This window comes from Panthera uncia (assembly GCF_023721935.1).
Source record: "Panthera uncia isolate 11264 chromosome A3 unlocalized genomic scaffold, Puncia_PCG_1.0 HiC_scaffold_11, whole genome shotgun sequence".
Classification (NCBI taxonomy): Eukaryota; Metazoa; Chordata; class Mammalia; order Carnivora; family Felidae; genus Panthera; species Panthera uncia.
The window spans coordinates 87107291-87129469 of record NW_026057578.1 but is presented as its reverse complement, the minus strand read 5'-3'; the positions used below and the strand labels follow the sequence as shown (position 1 = coordinate 87129469).

At 47.0% G+C, this 22179-nt stretch overlaps 1 protein-coding gene and 1 long non-coding RNA gene across 2 annotated transcripts in view; one reads left to right on the top strand and one right to left on the bottom strand.

The window, feature by feature from the left end:
• Positions 1–7906: 7906 nt before the first annotated feature.
• SPR (sepiapterin reductase) lies at positions 7907–10787 on the bottom strand. The gene is made up of 3 exons (XM_049651682.1): positions 10435–10787; positions 9547–9837; positions 7907–8698 (listed from the first exon to the last, which is right to left on the bottom strand). Exons 1-3 carry the CDS (start codon positions 10754–10756, stop codon positions 8508–8510), a joined length of 804 nt encoding a protein of 267 aa, XP_049507639.1. The 5' UTR covers positions 10757–10787; the 3' UTR covers positions 7907–8507.
• Positions 10788–12582: 1795 nt separating this feature from the next.
• The window catches only part of LOC125937098 (uncharacterized), a 21381-nt gene continuing 11784 nt past the window's right edge, over positions 12583–22179 (top strand). The window contains exon 1 of the long non-coding RNA XR_007462254.1: positions 12583–13579. This is a non-coding gene — a long non-coding RNA (uncharacterized LOC125937098). The remainder of the gene's footprint in view (positions 13580–22179) is intronic.

Here is a 22179-nt window from a genome sequence, read left to right as displayed (position 1 = left end):
ATGTGAGTTACGTTTGAAACCTTGAAGAACGCTTCTGTCTGATGCGAGCAAGTATGTTCCAGATGGTTGCGTTTAACGTTGCACAGAGTCTTTATAAACACCCTGGTTGCAGCGGAATGAGAATGGGGCCAGGGGTCAACAGAGCTGGCCTGTCCTCCTGAGTTGCATGGGTTGGGGGTCATTTCCTGTCTAGCCTCAGTTTCCTCATCTGTACAATGAGCTGCTACAATTCTAGGAAAGAGTGATTGCCAGCCGAGCCTCTCTTCTGGGTCATGTGCTACATTTTAGACGATTCCTGACATAGTTCCCACCCAGCTCTGGCACGAAAGATGGGAGGGCTGGTATTATGAAAGGGGCTGGGGTCAGGGAACACCAAAGGCTTAGGGACGCCCCGACAAGGGTGTGAGCTCTATTTTCCTGGAGGGCTGGGCCAGCCAAGCCGATTAGGGGCCCGGAGCAGCTGTGGGCCGAGGGAGGCCGGGAGGCCGCTGGGAGTGAGGGGATTCAAACAGCTCTTTCCCACCCTCTCCCCCAGCAGCCTGCTCTGTGTAAAACTCCCAGACTCCAATCAAACCCCTTCTCTTTTCTCCTTTCATTCACCTGCCCATCTTCTCTCCTCTTCTCTCCTTTTCTATCCAAACTCATAATTAATCGCTCAAGGCAAAAGTAATGAATGTTAATTGGCCATCTGTAGGAAGACTAATTAAAATCTACCACGCTGGGGTTTCAAACATACCTATAGCAACGGAGTGAATCGGGAATGAGGCGAGGAGGGACTGAGGTAACAGCTGAAAGACTGCAAAACACCACTGGGCTTAGGTGTGAGGGAGCGAAGCCAGCGCAGGGGAGGGGCGCGAAGCCAGCGAGGGAGGGAGAGGGAGAGAGACTTGCAGATTCACCCCTACCACTTGGGGACCTGGCCTCTTGTGGCTCTTCTGTTTTGTATTTAACAAGCACATTTACACATTTTCTTCTCACTGGACGTGGCTTAAGGGGTGGCTGGAGTTTGTCAACACACAATTGTTGTCCCTCAGCCACAGGCCCGAACACACCCTTTTATCCAGGACCGCCTACACCATGTCAGAATCACCCCCAGATACGCGCACGCATCCCTGTGCCAGTGAAATCTCACTCTCGAGAGGTAAGGTAACGCCCTTACCACTCGCGTGTGTACCCATGCGCACCCACGGATAAACTGAGAGCAACCCAGGGACACAATGTGTGGTTACCCACAACCAGACATAATCACATGTATGCGCACCATGGTGCGCATACATGCTTTTGACATACAAACCCACCGTTTATTCAGCTATAAATGGGGATGTGCGCTCACGGTAGTTTACAGGTACATTCACATTCATCCCATTCATCACATTCGTCATAGGTATGTGCATTCAGTCACACACACAAACCCACATTGGCATGTACACACTGTTATCTGGCAATTTTTACATCAAAACACTTACATAAAGGTACACACACAATTATGCAAACCCCCCTCCATGCATAAGCAAAGCCAAATGCTCCAGCACCTGTATGACTAATATTAACACCAAGGTGACAAACAGTCACACGCACACGTGGCTGGGGCCCAGAGCAGGCCCATGTGTGGTTCATATACATCCATATATGTGCACACAGACTCTGGCCCCAGGAGAGAACACACTCCCCATAATGGCCTCTTGCCTTCCTGAAAAAACAGGGTTGGAGCCACACATACAAGGGTTTAGACCTCATCTCTTCTCTCAGAACCCCCTGCTTGAGCGACATGAACACCCACAGCCTACCTAGAACTTCTGTCCAACCTTTGGGCAGAAAGGATGGTGGATCTGAGGAAAGAGGGGACTATGGGCCCGGGGGTCAGGGTGGGCTTAGATGGGGCAGGTCAACCGTACGTCTGCTAGTCTGTGGGATGAGTGGCAGGGCTGTGTACTCTCTATATATTCAAAGTGTCAGTTCTGTGTGGCTGAGAAGGCCCCCCTGACTGGGCATGGCACTGTGGTAGGCCCAGGGGCTACGCCCTCCGGCCATGGGCCCTGTTTTCTCAGACTCAGAGTAAAAAGGCTGCCCTCCCTTCTGGATCGTTTCTGGGGCCTCTTCCTCAGTGCTGTAAAATGCCTTTGTGATAAGCTTGGATTAAAGCAGGGCAGAGTGCAAATACAAAAAAGAACTTCCTGGCTCATAAGGAGTGGGGGACAAAAACCTGGAAAGTGTCCCCAGAGAGAAAGAGCACATGGTTCTACCCAAGGATCGTCACAAGAAACGGTTAAGTATCCCTGCGTCCCTGGGCTTTGTGCCAACACTCTCTGCTCCTGGAGGCTCCGGGTCAGAGGTTCTCAGGCCGGAGTCTGTGCTCAAGGCGCATCCTTGGGTCTGGCATGGAAAGCAGCTGGGAAAAGAGCAGGCCAGAGGAGGGCAATGTCCTCGGTGTCCCCAGAGGAACCTGTGTGCTGGGTATATCCCTGGAAGTCAGGAATCAGCCAACAGAAGGAATTCCTGGTTAAAACAAGCAGGCTGAAAAGAATCCCTGAAGTCCCAGGAGTGACTGGTGCACATGAAGCCAGGCGCTCATCTCTGTCCCTCTAGGATCCAGAGGGCTCGGCTACTTGACATGCCCACTTGACAAATGAGGAGACCCAGCTTCTTCGATGTCCCAGGACCTCATGGCTGGGAGTGGCCAAGGCCGGCCACAGAAGCCAAGTCCAGTGGGCTATCTCCTAAAGCTGGGCAGCCCCTGGGCCTCTGCCTGTGCAGGATGGGAAGGAAGCACAGCCTGCTTCCTAGGGTATGGACCTTCTGGAGAGCCTCTTGGGGATCTCCCTCTGCCAGGCTAAGGGCTTAGAATTCTGTGGGAGAAACAGGCACGCACATGCTCTCTCTCTCTCTCTCTCTCTCTCTCCCGCTCTCTCTCTCTCTCTCTCTCTCTCACACACACACACACACACATGCACACACACCCCTGTGACAGCTTCTACATTTGGAGCTGACAGATGTGCAAGGTAACAGCTCGGCACTGCCTGTGCAGCTGAGGCCCCAGCGTTGAATGTGGGATTATTTCCAGTAAGGCTCAGGGTGGCTTCGTGAGCACACGCCCGAGCGTGTGTGAGTGCGTGTATGCGTGTGTGTGAGTGTGTGACTTCTCTCAAACTCTCTCCCTCCATCTGAATCTGCCTTTACTATATTTTCAAATCTTTCTGTCTGTCTTCCTCCCTGTGTTGTTCCCTCTTGCTCTCGCTGTCCTGCTCACCCTACCTCAGTCTCGCTGTGCCTTGTGTCTGTTTTTGTGTCTTGGCCTGGATGCTCCAGTGAGGAGAGGAGACTTGCCTCCTCTCAACGTCTTCACTTTGCTTCCTGTCCTACCCAGGCTGGCCACAAGGATGGACTCTTAAAGCCCATTTTGTCCCAGATGATGTCCCTGCATTGTGCACAGGGCTCCTGCCCAGGGGAACGGGGTGGGCAGATCTGGGGCTATCCTGGGCCCAAGAAAACGGCCTCTCAACCTTGGTCTTCAGGCATGGCCTTCTTTTCCTCATGAGCCAGCTCATCCTGACACTCATCATTTATATGCAAATTAATATTTTAACCACTAATAGTGCAGACCCCTTTTGCCTCCCAAAATACTGCAAAATTTTCTCCCTTTCTGTATTCCCACCCCCCATCACAGACTGAACCTAGCCATGGCTCTGTGCTAACCCTAAATCTGGACTCACAGTGACCCTGACCCTGGCCATATCCTTAATTCTGACTTCAGACTAGCCCCCACCCTAACCCTGACTCTGTCCCCTAAACTTCCCTTTTCTGAGCAGCTGCCTTCTTTGATCTCTGCCAAATACCACCTGGGTTTGCAAGGTTTACAGCTCGCTTTTTAAATTAATGAATCAATTATTTTTCACAGCTCACTCTCCAATGTTTTAGTGCATGTGGGGACGCACCTAGATCCAGTGAATTGGAATCTGGGGTGAAGGAAGGGTAATGGGAAAGTGATTTTTTTAATATATTTTTTAAAGTTTATTTATCTTGAGAGAGAGCGTGCACATGCCAACGGGAGGGGGCAGAAAGACAGGGAGAGAGAGAATCCCAAGCAGGGTCTGTGCTGTCAGACTCAAACTCATGAACTGTGAGATCATGACCTGAGAGCCAAAATCAAGAGTCAGATGCTTAACTGACTGAGCCACCCAGGCACCCAGAAAGTGATTTTTTTTTTTTTAACTGCCCAGGTGATTCTGACACAGGCCAGTCCCACCCACTTCCATAATATACACTTTGGGCTTTCCTTTAGGGGTTCCAGGGAGGAATTCAAGGTGGGTTTGAACCCCCATGTAGGGATACCTGGGCTGACGGGAGTTTGTCTGCAGAGACCTCACTCCCAGGCACCATCATCACACCTGAGCTACTTCAAATGCTTCACTATACACCTGGCAGCGAGCCACTCCAGCATTCACTGGCTCGCTTGCTCGCTCTCTTTACTCATTCGTTCATTCATTCATTCCTCTCTCAACAGGGCTTCAGTGGGTTAGGTCTGAGTAAGGTCTGTGGAATATATACAGCCTTTTGAGCCTTGGGCCTTGGATCCCTGGGGTCAAGCTGGGGTTTAGAAGGGCAGGGTGGGGACAGGAAAGCCTCTGAAGAAATGGGACCAAGACCTGAACCAGAGTATGGGCCAGATAGACTCCTACAGCTCCAAGAGGAGGCACCAGGTCTGGGAATGGGAGCCAGGGTCCTCTCTTCCCTTGCCCCTGGGTGTGGGATGGGGGACATGGGCCAGTGGGCTAAGAGACCACTAGGCAGCTTCCAGGTTAATTAGCTGAGCCTCTGGGGTCACCTGGGGGGTGGGCCTGAGAAGTGGATCCCCTCAAAGAAAAAAAGGAACTTCTTTCTCCCTCCCTTTCTCCCCCCTCCTTTCCCCCAAACTCTGCCTGAAAATAAAAGTCCAGGACTCTCCCAGTTCACAGTAAGGGCCCTTAGGGCTGAGGGAGAGTACATGATGGATGAAATGGGAGACGAAAGGCAAGGTAAGGGAGTCTTGCTGGGAAGTAACAAATCCAGGGTGAGAGTGAGGAGGTGGGCTATACGTTAGAAGTCTGAGGGAACATCCAGCCCTCAACCCTGCCTCTCAGCCTGTAGGCAGAAAAGCTCAGGGCTAGGGTAGAGGAGCAAGGATGACTCCTGGGCCACCCTTGAACCCTCCCCCAGGCGGCCCCAGAGGCTCAGAGTGCACCCTCAGCTACCTTCCTTGCACACTGCCTAGTGGCCGCTCCTTTAAACACCAGAGGAGAGACGCTGTGGGAGCTGGAGAGGTGTCACCCCGTGACGTGTCCACTCCAGGGGCTGGAAGTTCTCTTCACCCACCTCTCTGCCACCACACAGGACCTCGGTGACGGAGCAAGCTGGGCACCCCCAGACACAGGGCTGTGTACATGAGTGAGAATTACTGCAAACACATGTTGGCATAGGAGGCCACGTTCGTGGGGAGATACTGCGGGTGAAGGAGGCCATACGCAGTATCCCAGGGCCATCTCCCTGAAGTGAGACGTGGGCAGATGTTAGGATGGAGCATGTCCCCAGGGAACGGTTCTGAGTGGGGAGGGAGGGAGCAGCCACGTCCTTCCAGGCTTGGCTGACAATGGACTCAGGCACCCGTTTGCACTGTGTTCAGGGGATGAAGAACATGAATTGGGGGCTGGGGAGGATGCTCCTGAACAGCCTAGTCCCAGCTGGTCACATTCATGGACAGAGGTGCTGGATGTCCTTGGGGTGGGCCTGGAATATTCCCCTTCCCTGCCCCTCACAGGCCAGCTGCTGGCCTCCAGCTCAGGGTATTAAACACAAAACCAAAATCTGCCCAGCTCGTTCACACCAGAGACAAAGGGAAATCTTGTTTGGTTTTTGGCTAATCTGAGGCCCTGCTCAACCCTGCAGCTGGACTCTGGGCATGTGCAGACATGTATTGTGTGTGTGCTTGCATGTGCTCGTGCGTGTGGTGGCCAACGCCAGGCCATGCACTCTGGGAACACAGATGGCTGCCCCCCCCTCCGAGGCTGGCAAGACAGTCTCCCTCCCCCAGCAGTGGGAGAACTGGGGAGGCTGAGTCCGGGTCAAGGAGCAAGGTCTGGGAAATCCCTGTAGTCGGAGCCCGTGAGGACTCAAGGAGGACTTAGGCCTGCCAGGGAGAGTGACCCCAGCTCCCTGGGGAGCCCTGAGAGTTCTCAATCCTAGAGTGCAGGGAGAAAGAGAGATGGGGGTTGTTTCCAAGGCTCTTAAATCCCTGGGCTCAAAGAGGACAAGTATCAGGCATGGGAGAGCCTCGCCACCTCGTGGGGACATGTGGTACTCCTCACTAAGTCCTGGCCAACCAGCCTGGTGGGAAGAGAGGGAAACAATCCCGATGGGGCAACTACACTAGGGTTGTGCTGGCGCTGATGGGTCTCACAGCCCCACAGGGGCAAGGGGCCAGGTGAGGAGATCACCCAACCCTCACCAGACAGAAGGGGCAGCTCAGGCTGGCCTGGCCCCACCTGCAGGAAGGAATCTTAGAGCTCATCTGTTCTAAGGAAAGAGAAGCTCAGAGGGAGGAGGGCCCTGTGCAGGACCCCACATCTCTGTTACAGTGGGAAGTGAGACCAAGGGTTCCTGACTTCAAGTGTCATGCATTTTCCCATAGGTCTGGTGAGTCCAGAACAAGTGGTCCAGACTGAAGTCCAGCCCCAGTGAGGTCCAAAACAGTGAGTTCTTGCTGTAGGTCAGCAAGGGGGATGGCATGTGGGCTCCAAGTGGGGCTCCAGATTGATCCGGACCTTGAGATTAAAAGGCAATACATACTATCCAAATCTATGGGTACCTACTGCGATGCTAGCACTGTGATGACCATTTACAAACATTAGGTCATTCAGTGCTCACACTGACCCTTTGAGGGAGGTACCATTTTTCAGATTAGGAAACCAAAACACCAGGGAAACAATTTGTCCTGGATTACCAGCTGGTAAAAGGCAAAACAGGGATATGAATGCAGTGCTTTTGACTCCAGTGAAGGCAAATGTTCTGCTGGGCAGAGAAAGAGCATGAGTCACTAGATCCCTCCTAGGGAAACTAGCAGGGCATTGCCAGCTCCAGCCCAGAGCCTGGGCTCCAGAGATGAGCTACTCAGGGTTCTCTTGGAGGAACTGCCTCAGTGCGCCCTCTGCTGTGCATGAAAAGGAACAAAGAGAGCTCCCTCCTACACCATCAAGTCGCAGGGCTGAGTCCTGGAGTTGGCTGGCAGGGACCATGGGCTCTCCTCCTAAATATGGGCCAGGGGCGAGGGGCTGGTTGGCTGGCTCTAGACTGCCACCACTGTGGAGCTCCCAGCTGCACATCCTATATCCACCGACTGGCAGAAGGATGGGTTTGGTCACACACCTAATTTCTTAGGGCTTCCCTCTCTTCAAATATTGCCCACCTCCTCCAAAGGCATGTTGGTCCCAAGCCCACCCCACTGAAGATTGGGACCATGGGCCAGATGGACTCTACCAGGAGGAGCCATGACAGCACCCTGAGGAGATGGGATCCATTCAGAAAACTGTCATGTAGGCAAAGGGTAGAATTGGGAATCGAAGAGGGCCAGGGAAGCTGGGAGTCAGGCCCTGAACCCTAAATACTCTTTGAATAGGTCCAAGATGAGGAAAGGGTAGTAAAGACTGGGTCGATATAGGTAAAAGCATGATGGAGGAACAGGCATCTGGGCATGTCCATCTCTGAACCGAGCTTGCCATTGGGTAGTGCTCAGTGACAAGAGGCAGACACTCCCAAGACAATGCCCCTGGATATAAGGGCAACTCCCCAAGTTTGGGTTAATTGCTCTAGGGAACACCCCTGAGCCCAGCAAACCAGGAGTCAGTCATGGGCCCTTGTCAGAGAAGGCAGGCATTAATAAAGGACAATCCACATTTTATCTGTATCTGCTTTTTACACATACATAAACTCTCAGAAGCCTCTTCCCTCCATCTGGGGGACAGATGGCAGGTTCTGGAGGGAGGAGGCATGAGAATGAAGACATGAAGTTCAACACAAGGTCCTGCTACCATGAGCACAGAGCATCCTTGTGTGCCAAACTTGCACCGTCCTCCCTCCCCTGCAGGCTGGGAATCTAACATGGACCCTCCTATTTGATATTAGCTCAGCCATGGACTGGCCATGAGACCCAACTCTTTCTCTTCAAGGCTTCAGCTTCTTGTGCTGCTTTTCCCACCCCTAAAATTCTATTCCTGGGGACAGAGAACACCAGTAACCCTAACTTCTCTCCCCCAAGCTTCCCCTAACTCAGGGCAGTCAACACACTCCTGAGAACTAGGACTCAGGCCACCCAAGGCCCTCATGCTGGCTGGTTCTGGGGGCAGGACAGTAGACATGAGTGCTTATCTGGGTAAGGCAGGATTGGCAGTACCACTGTGGCAGGGTATGGGGGAGGCATAGGGCTCCTGGGTGTGCCTGAAAGAGGGGGAAGAAAGCCCCAGGGAGCCAAGGGCATTGGCTTATTTATCATAGAAGTCAACGTGGGCTCCAGACTTGAATGTGTCCTTTTGCAGCAAGCTTAGCAGTTTCTGGGCTGACACCGTACAATCCACAAGCTCCCCTTTTGTCTTCAGCTCCTGCAGCCTTTTTCGCAAGTCTGGGTCCATCGAGGTCTCCCGGGCCAACTGCTGCATGTCTGTGTCCAGCGGACCTAGGGCATGAAGTGCAGGAGCTGAGGTGACATGGCTGAGGCAGGGGCCCCTGCTGTGTGTATGGAGAGTGGTGGAGTCAGGTCTGGCCACAGGCAATACCTCATCCTGGCTGACAAGGGTGGTTAGTGTCACCAAAGGGGGTCACCAAAAGGGTCAGGGTCATTCTGTCACTATTGAGTTCCAGACTCACAAATTCCAATGCCCAGTGAACATGGTATCTCCAGACCACTATGTCTACCAGCAAGCTTATCACCTCCTGTCCAACCAGCACATCCTCCTGCCTTTTTCATTTCTATTAATGAAGTACTCTTCTCTCAAGCTCAAAACCTCCATCCCTGTCTCCTCCCTCCCCACTCTGTTCCCACAGCCAACAAGTCAGCAAACAGGACCGATCTGCCCCTATATACGCTGATAATCAGGCCCTTTATACTCCCCTGGTTCTCTCCCTGTTCCAACTCCTCTGTAGCCCTCTGCTAAATGCCCTGTGAGACAGGTAGCATCTTCCCTGTTTCACATAAGGAAATGTGGTACAGGCCTGAAATTCAAACCCTAATTGTTCTCAAACTCTAGTCTCTCAGACTTTCTGCCCACCCCTCCCTGCCCCCCTGCCCCCTCCACCCAGTCCAGGCGACTCCCAACTCCCAACTCTACTCCCTATTCTGGCTAGCTCTCACATCTCACTTGCTGGGAGTCTGTATTTCCCTTAAGGAGTGATGGTTAATGATTCAGGGACAATATACTCTGTGGATTCTTTCTTGGAGAGGATGGACTAGGCCCTTTACCCACCCCTGAGGGGAACCACCCAGCCAGTTCTGGGTGACAGGGATGGTGGTAATGCCCCTCCTACCTGGGGCATAGCTCAGCACCCTTACACTAGGCTCCTCTGTGGCTAGGACCTGGAACATCATGTCTCGGGCTGCCTTCCCGGCACAGTATAGTCCCCAGCCCTTAAAGGGCTGCAGAGCACAGATGGACGAGATGTTAACCACAGTCCTGGTGAGGCCAGGACTGTCTGGAAAGGCCTTCAAGATGCTGGAAGTCAGGCAGAGCATGGAGGTCAAGTTCAGAGCCCAGTAGTTGTTCACTTCAGCTGGGTCGGCCAGGTCCACAAGGCCTTTGGACACGTCCCCGAGAGTGCCTGAAAACCAGACCATAGGAATCACTCTGTGCAGATGGGTCTTTCTCTTTCCTCAGCCTTCTCCAAGTTCCTCCAGACACCCCCCTCCCATCCAAACCTAGAGGAATCTCCCTAGTGCTTCTGAAGACTTCTCCCTCTTTCCGGCTCTGCAGACACACCTGGGGTTGTTCACTCATCCCAAGCTGGAAACTGAAAGGGTGCATGCCCGGCTCTGGGCCTGGAGGTAGAACTCAGGCGGCCATTTGGAAAAACTGGTAATTTACTTCTGCTGGAAGACCTCATGCCCTGACTCAGGCCTCCGCCAGAGGGCGCGGAACAAGGAAAAGATCAGGAATGTTCTACAGGCATTTTGGAAAATTTGCCCTGAAACGGGAAGGGGTGGGGAGGGTAAGCCTGAACCGCACCGATGGTACCGAGTCTTCCTCCATACCTTGCTGAAACAACCAGGATTTTTAGACATCTTATCTGATTCCTAACAGTCACCTTTAAAGTTCCCTGCGGTTCGGGAAAGTGAGAAGGAGCGAGAAAAGGCAGGGGCATTAAGCACTATTGCTAGGGCTCCCCTGGGGAGCCCGCCCCTGCCGGCGGGCGTCTTACCCGCATTGTTGATGAGCAGCACCCGTTGCAACCCCTCGGGCCTGGGAAGCTCGCGCACGGCGCCGAGTAGCTGCTGCAAACTGTCTTTGACGCCCAGGTCGGCGGACACCCGCACCACGCGCAGGCCCGGCCGCTCGGCAGCCAGCTCGGCCTCCAGCTGCCGCAGGGCCTCGTCGTTGCGGGCGCTCAGGACCATCAGAGAGCCGGGCGACAACAGCCGGGCCAGGAGCGGGGCCAAGGCGCGGCCGAAGCCACGGGAGGCCCCGGTCACCACGCACACGGCGCGTCCCAGGCCGCCCTCCTTGCCACAGACACCCTCCATGCCTCCGAACTGCGACAACTCTCGCGAGACCCGAGACTGGCGGGGGGCGGGGCGGGGCGGGGCGGCCGCGGTAGGAGTAGGCGGAGGTCCGGCCGCAGAGGGGCGGGAACCGAAGGCTTCGGCTGCGATTGCTGGGCAACACTTTCCTTGGCCGCCTGCGCGGTCCCAGGGTGTGGGAAGAGGTCAAAACGAACGGGCCGGGAAGCACGGCCCCCGCGGGGAATCCTAGTCCAGTTCTGGGCGTGGCATCATTCTCCCACCACCACCTAGTTCCCACCCCCTCACTGCCTCGCGTTCATTTCCCCTCAGGGACGCATCCGCCTTCCAAGTTCACGTCGCGCCTTTTTGCGCAAGGGACTTCCTCCAGGCCAGGCCATCCTGCTCTGGGCCAGCAGAAGCCGAGGGAAGTGCATGCCAGTTTGGACTCTGGGAACTCACCGCTCTCGGGTTAACGGAACCTACCTCTGGGGGCACCACAGTGCTTCTCGGAGTATTGTAAAAACCTCTTCTCCCTTCCTAGACTCAACAACTCTGTGCACCAGCCAGTTTCCCGTCCTCTGAGATGTCTGACTCCGCCTGGTCTTACAGGTCTGTTACACCGATTTCTGCACCCACTCATGTTTCACTTTTCCTAATAGTCAATTGCACCTACTCCCAGCTTCGGAGAGAGGACAGCACTTACCTCCATTTTGACTTCAAACTTTCTAACTGATTAAATTTTTTTCTAGCTTATCTTTTAACTCAGGCAAAAGACCTAAAACCTATTCCCCTCAGGCAATAGGGACTGCCCAGCTGCCAGCCACACCCCATGTGATTGACCTCAAGACAATGGTTGGTTTGAAGGTCACAGCCTATCTGCATGCACCCACAGACCTTTGTCCCACGTTTTCCTTATATAAGTCTTGAAGTATTTTTGGTACTTTGGAGACAGTCCTCGAGGGGTTAGTCTGCTGTCTTCCCAAGTGTTGGCCTCACTGAAATAAATTTATTTCTGGTTTGACCACCACCCGTTTCTCTGCCTTTGGATTTTGTCAGCAGCAAATGGCCAAACCTGGTTTGGGACCCCTGCAGCCAGGTGCTCTTGCACCCCTGTGCCTCAGCTACACTTCAAGTTTACACAATCACCTAAATGTGTACTTCGAGACCCATACTTCAGAATACCCGCTTTCTGATTTTTTTCAAGGAGAGAGGGAAGATGAGAAGGTTGGGAGACAGCTACAAATCTCCTTAACAAGACTTGAGAGTTTGGCAAGAGTGGTAAGCAACCTCTGATAATTCAGCCCAAGCCTTCACAGGGCTGTTCTCTCTCTGATGATAGACAGCAAGGCTCCTGGAAAAACAAATTTTGCTTCCTTGTGTTGTGTGGGCTATATCATGCCAACACTAAAACAATTTGGGGGGAAGGGTTCTACTGGTCACCATGGGTGCCTTTACGACAACCTTTTTGTAAAACATGCAGTTCAGGGGCACCTGGGTGGCTCAGTCCATTAAGTGTCTGACTCTTGATTTCAGCTCCTGATCTCATGGCTCCTGAGATCCAGCCCTGAGTTGGGCTCTGTGCTGGCAGCTCGGGGATTCTCTCTCTCTCTCCCTCACTCTCTGTCCCAACCCCATCCCTCAAAATGAGTAAATAAACCTGAAAAAAATTTTTTAAAAATGTGCAGTTCAGGGGCTCCTGGGTGGCTCAATCGGTTGAGAGTCTGACTTCAGCTCAAGTCATGATCTCATGGTTTGTGGGTTCAAGCTCCAGGTCAGGCTCTATGCTGACAGCTCAGAGCATGGAGCCTGCCTTGGATTCTGTGTCTCCCTCTTTCTCTGCCCTTCCCCACGCTCGTGCTCTGTCTCTCAAAAATAAATAAAACATTTAAAAAAAGTGCAGTTCAAACTGTATGTCACTATGGAACATACTCTAACAACAAATGAAACTTCAAAGAAACCTTAAACATCATTTAGTATATTTCTTGTTAAAATGCACAGTATTATTTTGAAACTGATGTAAATTAGGACCAAAAAAAGTAACTATGCTAATGTTGTTAGGAGCCAAGATTTCCAGTGTTAAAGAGACCAGGTATAAATTGAAGGAAGTTAAGGGAAAATCTGTAAACTTCAATTTGAATTAGAATCCAGAAAATTGTAGAATCTATTGCAATTACTTTTATACAATAACACTAAAACCATGTTTTTCTCTTCTGGGTATGTTGGTTCTCCAGTACCTATGATTAACCTTTTTAAGAGTTCTTCCTGCAATAATGGCAGAGATTAGAGTATGCTCTGTGAAAAGTAATAAAAGGAAGTCTCCTTTAGAATGCAGTTGGGAAGCCCTCAAGGTGAGCTCTCCTGCCCTATGACTTGTCAATTACAGACCCAGGGGAAGAGGAGGACCTTGCACATGGCCACGCCTATCCCAGCAAGAAGGAAGGCCTTTCTCCTCCCCTGGCAACAGCCCAGCCAATGAGAGACTGCAACAATGCAGCCAATGAAAAGCCACTATACTTTGAACTCCCAGTTTTCACCAATGGACTTTCTGTTTATAACAGCCGAGCTTCCCCTTTCCTCTATAAAGGAACGTTCCTCGTTGAAGGGAGTTACCTATAGTTTCTTGGGAGAGTGTGTGCTGTGGCTTGCGATTCTCTGCTATCCCCCAATAAATCCATTTTTGCTGTTAAAATAGCTGGTAGTTTTGTTTTGTAAGGTTAACTTACTTGGTGATCAGAAGTGGGATGCGAAGAAGACCCCCAGCAACTCGGAGGCTGGTGAACAAACCCGACAGCACGCACAGAGCCAATTGGGCTCACTGCTTTCTCGCTGACCCTGGAGTTTGCGGTAAGTTTCCTCCTGGATTTGGGGCTCTGCGCTTTGTTTTTGCACTCTTCAGGCTTTATTAGGATCTGTTTTATGCCCTTGTTGTTTGTTTTGTTTTTACTTTGAAAGTGCTCCTTTGGCCTTTGGTCGGACTTCTTTTGGGGACTGGATTGTTCCTATTGGAACTGTGACGGTCTTTACTCTGATTCCTTCTGGAACCAAGCTGCTACTGATGAAACTGTGCTGTTTAGGAGTTTTTCCCTTTGCACCAGAGAAAAACCTAGTAATGGGATTGCAGTCATCAAAATGCTCTGAGAGTGCTGCTCCCTTCCTTGCCCTTAGTGGGACTCTGACTGGTTTTGTGTTTAAAAACTATGGTCCTTTGGCATGCACATTTATAAACTAAGTGGATTGACTTAACCAAAAGTAATTTAGAGCACCGGTGCCTGGGTGGCTCAGTCGGTTAAGCGCTGAGCCTGCTTGGGATTCTCTGTCCCTCTCCCTATGCCCCTCCCCTGCTCTCTCTCAAAGATAAATAAACTAAAAAAGAAAAAAAAAAACAAAAAACAACACCATCAATGGCCATTATGGGGAACTTTTGATCTCTCCGAACTTAATTTACTCAAAGTTTTAGAAAGCTATGGGTACTTAATAGAAAAAAACAAAAACAAAACAAAACTGGGATGCCTGTTTTAAATGGTACTGATAGACAGTTTGTTAGACATGTATTGGAGGCAAGGATGGTGATAAATAGGGTACACATTAGAAGCCTGGGGACACAACATCCTGACTTTGTGGCTCCCAAGACCCTTCAACATCCTGGCCTTGTGGCCACCAAGACACCAAGTAACAGATCAAGAGCCACAGGTGCAGAACATGCCCTCTCCTCTTCAGCCTCTGCCCCAGAGTAACCTATAGTGTCATTGTCATGTATTTACATTGTGATTTTAACCCTGCCCCTGTGGGAGGAGATGGACAGGACAGTTCCAGCAAGAACCTTGTAGGGCCCAAAACTCATCCTCCTAATTGGCAGGAGGAGTCCCTTAGATGGTTGGAAATGACCTCAGTTAGAGACTGACCTAGCTATGACCCATAACCTATGCAAACATAAAAAGAAAAGACACCCCTAATCCTGGTGCAGTTGCTACCTCTGGGTCTGTTCACTGTCCCTTCTTGACAGTGTTCTGTCCTTAGTAAACTACTTTGTGCTTGCTACCTTCCTTCAGGCTGTTGCTGAGTGTGGATCCTCAAATAAATCTTTCGTGGGGAATACAAGTATTGAGGCCTCCATTCACACAATGCAGACTCTCCCATGGGTAATAATACCTTGAGACTTCCACATATTTTCAGACCTAGCCTCTTCTAAACCTAGCTGCCTCCAGAAGGACCTGTTTGGTAACAGTCCACAGGGACGGAGTGGTTTACCTGGACTGGGAGAGAGCCTGGAAAATTCTTTTCTCAGGAAGATGATTATCTGCCTCCTCCCACTCCCCACCCCCCCTGCTCCGCCAATCTTATTTCAAGCAATATTTCAGCAGTTTGTGAATAATATTTAAATGGGCAATACCACCCATAGAATTCCTTTAGTAATAGCACAGTGGTCCTGGGTGGCTCAGTCAGTTAAGTCTCTGACTTCGTCTCAGGTCGTGATCTCACAGTTTGTGAGTTCAAGCCCCATAATGGGCTCTGTGCTGACAGCTTAGAGCCTGGAACCTGCTTCAGATTCTGTGTATCCCTCTCTCTCTACCCCTCCTGCACTAGCATTCTGTCTCTGTCTCTCTCTCTCGAAAATAAAAACATTAAAAAAAATTTTTTTTTAAATAGTGCAACGGTTCCCAAATTTGTTTGCACATTGGTCACCAGGGAACTACAAAAACACTGATGCCTGTGTCTCATAGGCCTGGACTTAGGAATTTTTTAATAAAATTTTTGTTCAGTTTACTTAAACTAAAAAAAAAAAAAAAAAAAAAAAAGAAAACAATTCACCCATTTCTCCCACCCTCCGTCTCTTATAATCACCATCTGTTCTCTGTATCTACACGTTTGTTTTTGTTTCTAGTTTTTGTTTTTGTTTTTTTAGATTTCACATGTAAGAGAGATCATACTGTATTTATTTTCTGTCTGACTTACTTCACTTAGCATAATGTCCTTGAGGTCCATCCATGTTGTTTCACATGGCAAGATTTCATTCTTTTTTAATGGTTGAATATTTATCCATTCATTCATCTGTGGATGTTTAGGTTGTTACCATATCTTGGCTATTGTAAATAATGTTGCAGTGAACAGGGGGGTACATGTATCTTTTCAAGTTAGTGTTTTTGTTTTCTTTAGATAAATACCCAGAAATTGAATTGTTGGACCATATGGTGGTTCTATTTTTAATTTTTTTAGGAACCCCTGTACTGTTTTCCATAGTGCCTACACCAGTTTACATTCCCATTAACAGTGCACAGGGTTTTCTTTTTTCCACATCCTCTTCTTATTAACACTTGTTATTTCTTGTCTTTTGAGTTTAGCAATTCTAACGGGTGTGAGATGATAACTCATTGTGGTTTTGATTTGCATTTCCCTGATGATTAATGATACAGAGCATCTTTTCTTGTACCTGTTGGCCATCTATATGTCTTCTTTAGAAAAATGTCTATTCAGATTCCCTGCCCATTTTTTAATCAGATTGTTTTGTTGTTGTTTTGTTTTTTGGGTGTTTTTTGCTGTTGGGTTATGAGTGCTTCAGATATTTTGGATATTCACCCCTTATCAGATAAATGATTTGCAACTATTTTCTCTCATTCAGTAGGTTGAGTTTTCATTTTGTGGATGATATCCTTTGCTGTGTAGAAACTTTCAGTTTGATGTAGTCCTATCTATTTTATTTTTTGTTTTTCATTTGCTTTTTAAAGTTTTTATTTTAATTCTAGTTAGTTAACATACAGTGTCATATTAGTTTCGGTGTACAATATAGTGATTCAACACTTTCATACATCACCAGGTGCTCGTCACAAGTGCACTCCATGATCCCCATCACCTATTTCAGCCAGCCCCCCACTCCCCTCCTCTCTGGTAACCATCAGTTTGTCTTCTATTATTTATTTATTTATTTATTTATTTATTTATTTATTTTAATAGGCAAGGTCTAATTTCTTTTTTTTTTTTAATGTTTATTTATTTTTGAGACAGAGAGAGACATAGTATGAACGGGGGGGGGGGGGGGTGGGGGGAGGCAGAGAGAGGGAGACACAGAATCCGAAGCAGGCTGCAGGCTCTGAGCTGTCAGCACAGAGCCCGATGCGGGGCTTGAACTCAGGACTGCGAGATCATGACCTGAGCAGAAGTCGGCCGCTCAACTGACTGAGCCACCCAGGCGCCCCTTGTCTTCTATAATTTAGAGTCTGTTTCTTGATTTGTCTCTCTCTCTCTCTCTCTCTTTTTTTCTCTTTGCTCATTTGTTTTGTTTCTTAAATTTCACATATGAGTGAAATCATATGTTATTTGTCTTTCTCTGACTTATTTGGCTTAGCATGATACTCTCTAGCTCCATCCATGTTCTTGCAAATGGAAAGATTCATTCCATTGTGTATATATACCACATCTTCTTTATCCATTCATCAATCAATGGACATTTGGGCTGCTTTCATATCTTGGCTATTGTGGTAATGCTGTTATAAACGTAGGGGTGCATATATCCCTTTGAATTAGTGTTTTTGTATCCTTTGGGTAAATACCCAGTAGTGAGATTCCTGGATCACCGGGTAATTCAATTTTTTACTTTTTGAGGAACTTCTGTGCCATTTTCCACAGTGGCTGCACGAGTTTGCATCCCTATGAACAGTGAATGGCATCCTTTTTCTTCACATCCTCAACAACACCTGTTGTTTCTTGTGTTGTTGAATTTAGCCATTCTTACTGGTGTGAGCTGATAGCTCATTGTGGTTTTGATTTGCATCTCCCTCATGATGAATGATGTTGAGCATCTTTTCATGTGTCTGTTGGCCATCTATATGTCCTCTTTAGAGAAATATCTGTTCACGTCTTCTGTCCAGTTTTTAATTGGATTATTTGTTTTTTGGGTGTTGAGTTTTAGAAGTTCTTTCAACGTTTTTTAATTTTTTTTTATTTTTTTTTATTTTTGGGACAGAGAGAGACAGAGCATGAACAGGGGAGGGGCAGAGAGAGAGGGAGACACAGAATCGGAAACAGGCTCCAGGCTCCGAGCCATCAGCCCAGAGCCTGACGCGGGGCTCGAACTCACGGACCGCGAGATCATGACCTGGCTGAAGTCGGACGCTTAACCGACTGCGCCACCCAGGCGCCCCTAGAAGTTCTTTGTAGATTTTGGACGCTAATCCTTTATCAGATATGTCATTTGCAAGTATCTTCTCCCATTCTGTAGGCTGCCTTTTAGTTTTGTTGATTGTTTCCTTTGCTGTGTAGAAGCTTTTTAGTTTGATGTAATCCTAGTAGTTTATTTTTGCTTTTGTTTTCCCCTTGCCTCAGGAGACATCTAGAAAAAAGTTGCTATGGCCTTTGTCAAAGAGGTTACTACCTGTGTTCTCTTCTAGGATTTTTATGGTTCCAAGTCTCATATTAGGTCTTTCATCCATTTTGAATTTTTTCTCTGTATGGTGTAAGAAAGTGGTCCACTTTTATTCTTTTGCACATTGCTGTCCAGTTTTCCTAACATCATTTGTTGAAGAGACTGTCTTTTTCACATTGGATATTCTTTCCTGCTTTGTTGAAGATTAATTGACCATATAGTTGTGGGTATAATCCTACTTGGATTGGTTTGTTTGTTTGTTTGTTTTTGCTTTTGAAAGAGGGACCTGGTTAAATACACTGTGGTACATCTACATCAATGTATAATATGCAGCCATAAAAGTGAATGAAAATGTCTGTGCACACTGATGTGAAAAATTGAATGAAAAAGGCAAGGTGAAGAACAGGAAAAGAGTATATACTGTGTTACTTTTTTCACAGTAAAAAGGGGGAATAAAATATATGTACTTAGGTTATACATATTAAGTACTGTAATCCCTGATTAATTATAAAACTAGTTAACTACAGAGGATGGTGAGGGGAAGATAATCTACACATAGTGTACCTTTTGGTAGCATTTTACATTTTTAAAGCCATGTCAATGTATTATCTATTAAAAAATAAATAAAATAGGCTCTTAAAGGAATACGTAAATGTACCAGGACAAATAGAGAAAGATTATATCAGAATTTTAATCTTTATCGACTTGCTTGGCATTTTAACCTTCATAACATTAAACGAACTAATATTTAAGAATTATGTTTAATTTTTGCTATTTAATTTTATTTATATTTGAGTCTTTCAGCAAAAAGTCCCCTTTGGGAATTCTTCACATCTTGCAAGGATGACATGCAAGGAGAACATCAAGTTCACCACCCTAAAATTTCACAAACGAAATCTCTAAATTTACGTAAAGAACATCCATGCTGAAACAACTTTGACCCCTATGTAACAAAGAGTATAGACTATGAATAAAACAAGAAAGTTTCAGAGAAATATGAGACCTCCTAAACTCATTCTGTTGTTACTAATCAAATTGCAAAACAACAGTCTTTATAAAAATATTTCAAGAATATAGTTCCTTCTACTTTTGAGACAAAAAATTTAAAGAGAAAGCTTGACAAAATTACTGCTATAGACTGCCAACTATTTTTAGTGGTAGAAGATGAGGGATTTTTTGACATTTGATGAAGATATAAATTTCCTTCTATAAAATATGTTACTAGAAACAGTTTTTATAATTAAAGTCTGCTGTGTATATAAAGGTTAATGATATTATTAAATGTGCTACTTCTGTATGCTGTACCTCAGACACTTGAATATGCACAAGCAAGCATACTTTTTTTAAAAATAAGAGCATCGTGCATTAAAAAAAGGGGAGGGTTGTCTGGGTGGCTCAATTGATTAAGCGTCTGACTTCGGCTCAGGTCATTATGATTTCACAATCTGTGAGTTCAAGCCCTGCATCAGTCTCGGTGCTAACAGCTCAGAGGCTGGAGCCTACTTTAGATTCTGTGTCTCCCTCTCTCTGCTCCTCCACCACTCATTCTCTCTTTCTCTGTCTCTCTCTCTCTCTCTTTCTCTCTCTCTCTTTCAATCTAAAAAATAAATAAACATTAAAAAAAATAAGCAATCTCTATCAAAATAACACAAGCATTCTTCACAGAGCTAGAACAAACAATCCTAAAATTTGTATGGAACCAGAAAAGACCCTGAATAGCCAAAGCTATCTTGAAAAAGAAAACCAAAGCTGGAGGCATCACAATCCCAGACTTCAAGCAGTATTATGAAGCTGTAATCATCAAGACAGTATGGTACTGGCACAAAAACAGACACTCAGATCAATGGAACAGAATAGAGAACCCAGAAATGGACCCACGAACGTATGGCCAACTAATCTTTGACAAAGCAGGAAAGAATATCCAATGGAATAAAGACAGTCTCTTCAGCAAATGGTGCTGGGAAAACTGGACAGCGACATGCAGCAAAATGAACCTGGACCACTTTCTTATACCATACACGAAAACAAACTCAAAATGCATGAAAGTCCTAAATGTAAATGCCATCAAAATCCTCGAGGAGAAAGCAGGCAAAAACCTCTTTGACCTCGGCCGCAGCAACTTCTTACTCAACGTGTCTCTGGAGGCAAGGGAAACAAAAGCAAAAATGAACTATTGGGGGGTGCCTGGGTGGCTTAGTAGGTTAAGCGTCCCATTTTGGCTCAGGTCAAGATCTCACGGTTTGTGGGTTCGAGCCCCATGTCGGGCTCTGTGCTGACACTTAGAGCCTTGAACCTGCTTCAGATTCTGTGTCTTCCTCTCTCTCTACCCCTGCCCTGCTTGCACTCTGTCTCTCTCTCAAAAATAAATAAACATTAAAAAAAAAGAACTATTGGGACCTCATCAAAATAAAAAGCTTCTGCACGGCAAAGGAAACAATCAGCAAAGCTAAAAGGCAACTGACAAAATGGGAGAAGATATTTGCAAATGACATATCAGATAAAGGGTTAGTATCCAAAACCCATAAAGAACTTATCAAATTCAACACCCAAAACACAAATAATCCAGTGAAGACATGGGCAAAATACATGAATAGACACTTCTCCAAAGAAGACATCCAGATGGCCAACCGACACATGAAAAAATGCTCAACATCACTCATCATCAGGGAAATACAAATCAAAACCACAATGAGACAACCACCTCAGCTCTGTCAGAATGGCTAACATTAACAACTCGGGCAACTATAGATGTTGGTGAGGATGCAGAGAGAGGATCTCTTTTGCACTGCTGGTGGGAATGCAAACTGGTGCAGCCACTCTGGAAAGCAGTACAGAGGTTCCTCAAAAAATTAAAAATAGAACTACCCTTCAACTCAGCAACTACACTACTAGGTATCTCTCCAAGGGATACAGGTGTACTGTTTCAAAGGGACACATGCACCCCAATGTTTATAGCAGCACTACTGACAATAGCCAAGTATGGAAGGAACCCAAATGTCCATCGACAGATGAATGGATGAAGAAGAAGTGGTATATATATATATATATATATATATATATATATATATATATACACACACACACATACATACAATGGAGTATTACTCGACAATCAAAAAGAATGAAATCTTGCCATTTGCAATTAAGTGGATGGAACTAGAGGGTATTATGCTAAGCAAAATTAGTCAGAGAAAGACAAATATCATATGACTTCACTCGTATGAGGAATTTAAGATACAAAACAGATGAATATAAGGAAAGGGAAGCAAAAATAATATAAAAACAGGGAGGGGGACAAAACGTAAGAAACAAATATACAGAACAGAGGGTTGCTGGAGGGATTGTGGGAGGGAGGGATGGGCTATAGATGGGTAAGGGGCATTAAGGAGTCTAATCCTGAAATCATTGTCGCACTATAGGCTAACTAACTTGAATGTAAATTAAAAAATAATTAAAAACAAATAATTAAAATATGAAAAAATAAATATTGAAAAAATTAAAAAAAAAAAGAGCATCGAGGATAGTTGGCAATAAACAGAGTAGACCTTTTGCATATTCCAACCAAAGTAAACTGTGTGATATACAAGATACTTTGGAATTGCTTTATCCTGTACTTCCACAAGATGTTCAAACAAGGTAAAATAGCAGATTTTAACATTAAGGAAGCTGTTTGACCAAAAGAAAGCCTTGACATTTTACTTTGCAGATAACAATAGCAGCAAAGCAGGACTTTCTAACAACTCATAGTAGTTTGAAGATAAAGGAGTTTATTTGCTGGAAACTTCTCAAGAGGAGTGCCTGACTGGCTCAGTTGGTAGAGCATACAACTCTTGATCTTGGGGTTGTGAGTTCAAGCCCCATGTTGCTTAAAAATAAAATATTAAAAAAAAAGTAAAAGAGACTGCTGAATTAGTAATCAACTGAGTCATCATGTTCATAGGTGATACTTGCTGTTGGAGTGCAAATTTATAGATAAAAAAGTGCAGGGAGGAGGCTAGAATAATAAACGATGTGATGATGGATTAACATTGCAGTCATCAGTATGAACTCATTTAGCTAAATATAGATCCAATGGGATAAAGAGACA

What these genes read in the sequence shown, in the direction of transcription:
- SPR (XM_049651682.1), bottom strand. Translation starts at nt 10,756, where the DNA reads ATGGAGGGTGTCTGTGGCAAGGAGGGCGGCCTGGGACGCGCCGTGTGC. An exon ending in GCTGCTCATCAACAATGCGG is followed by an intron (nt 9,838 to 10,434) that starts GTAAGACGCCCG and finishes TCTGGTTTTCAG; the next exon opens with GCACTCTCGGGGACGTGTCC. An exon ending in GGTGCTGAGCTATGCCCCAG is followed by an intron (nt 8,699 to 9,546) that starts GTAGGAGGGGCA and finishes TTCATGCCCTAG; the next exon opens with GTCCGCTGGACACAGACATG.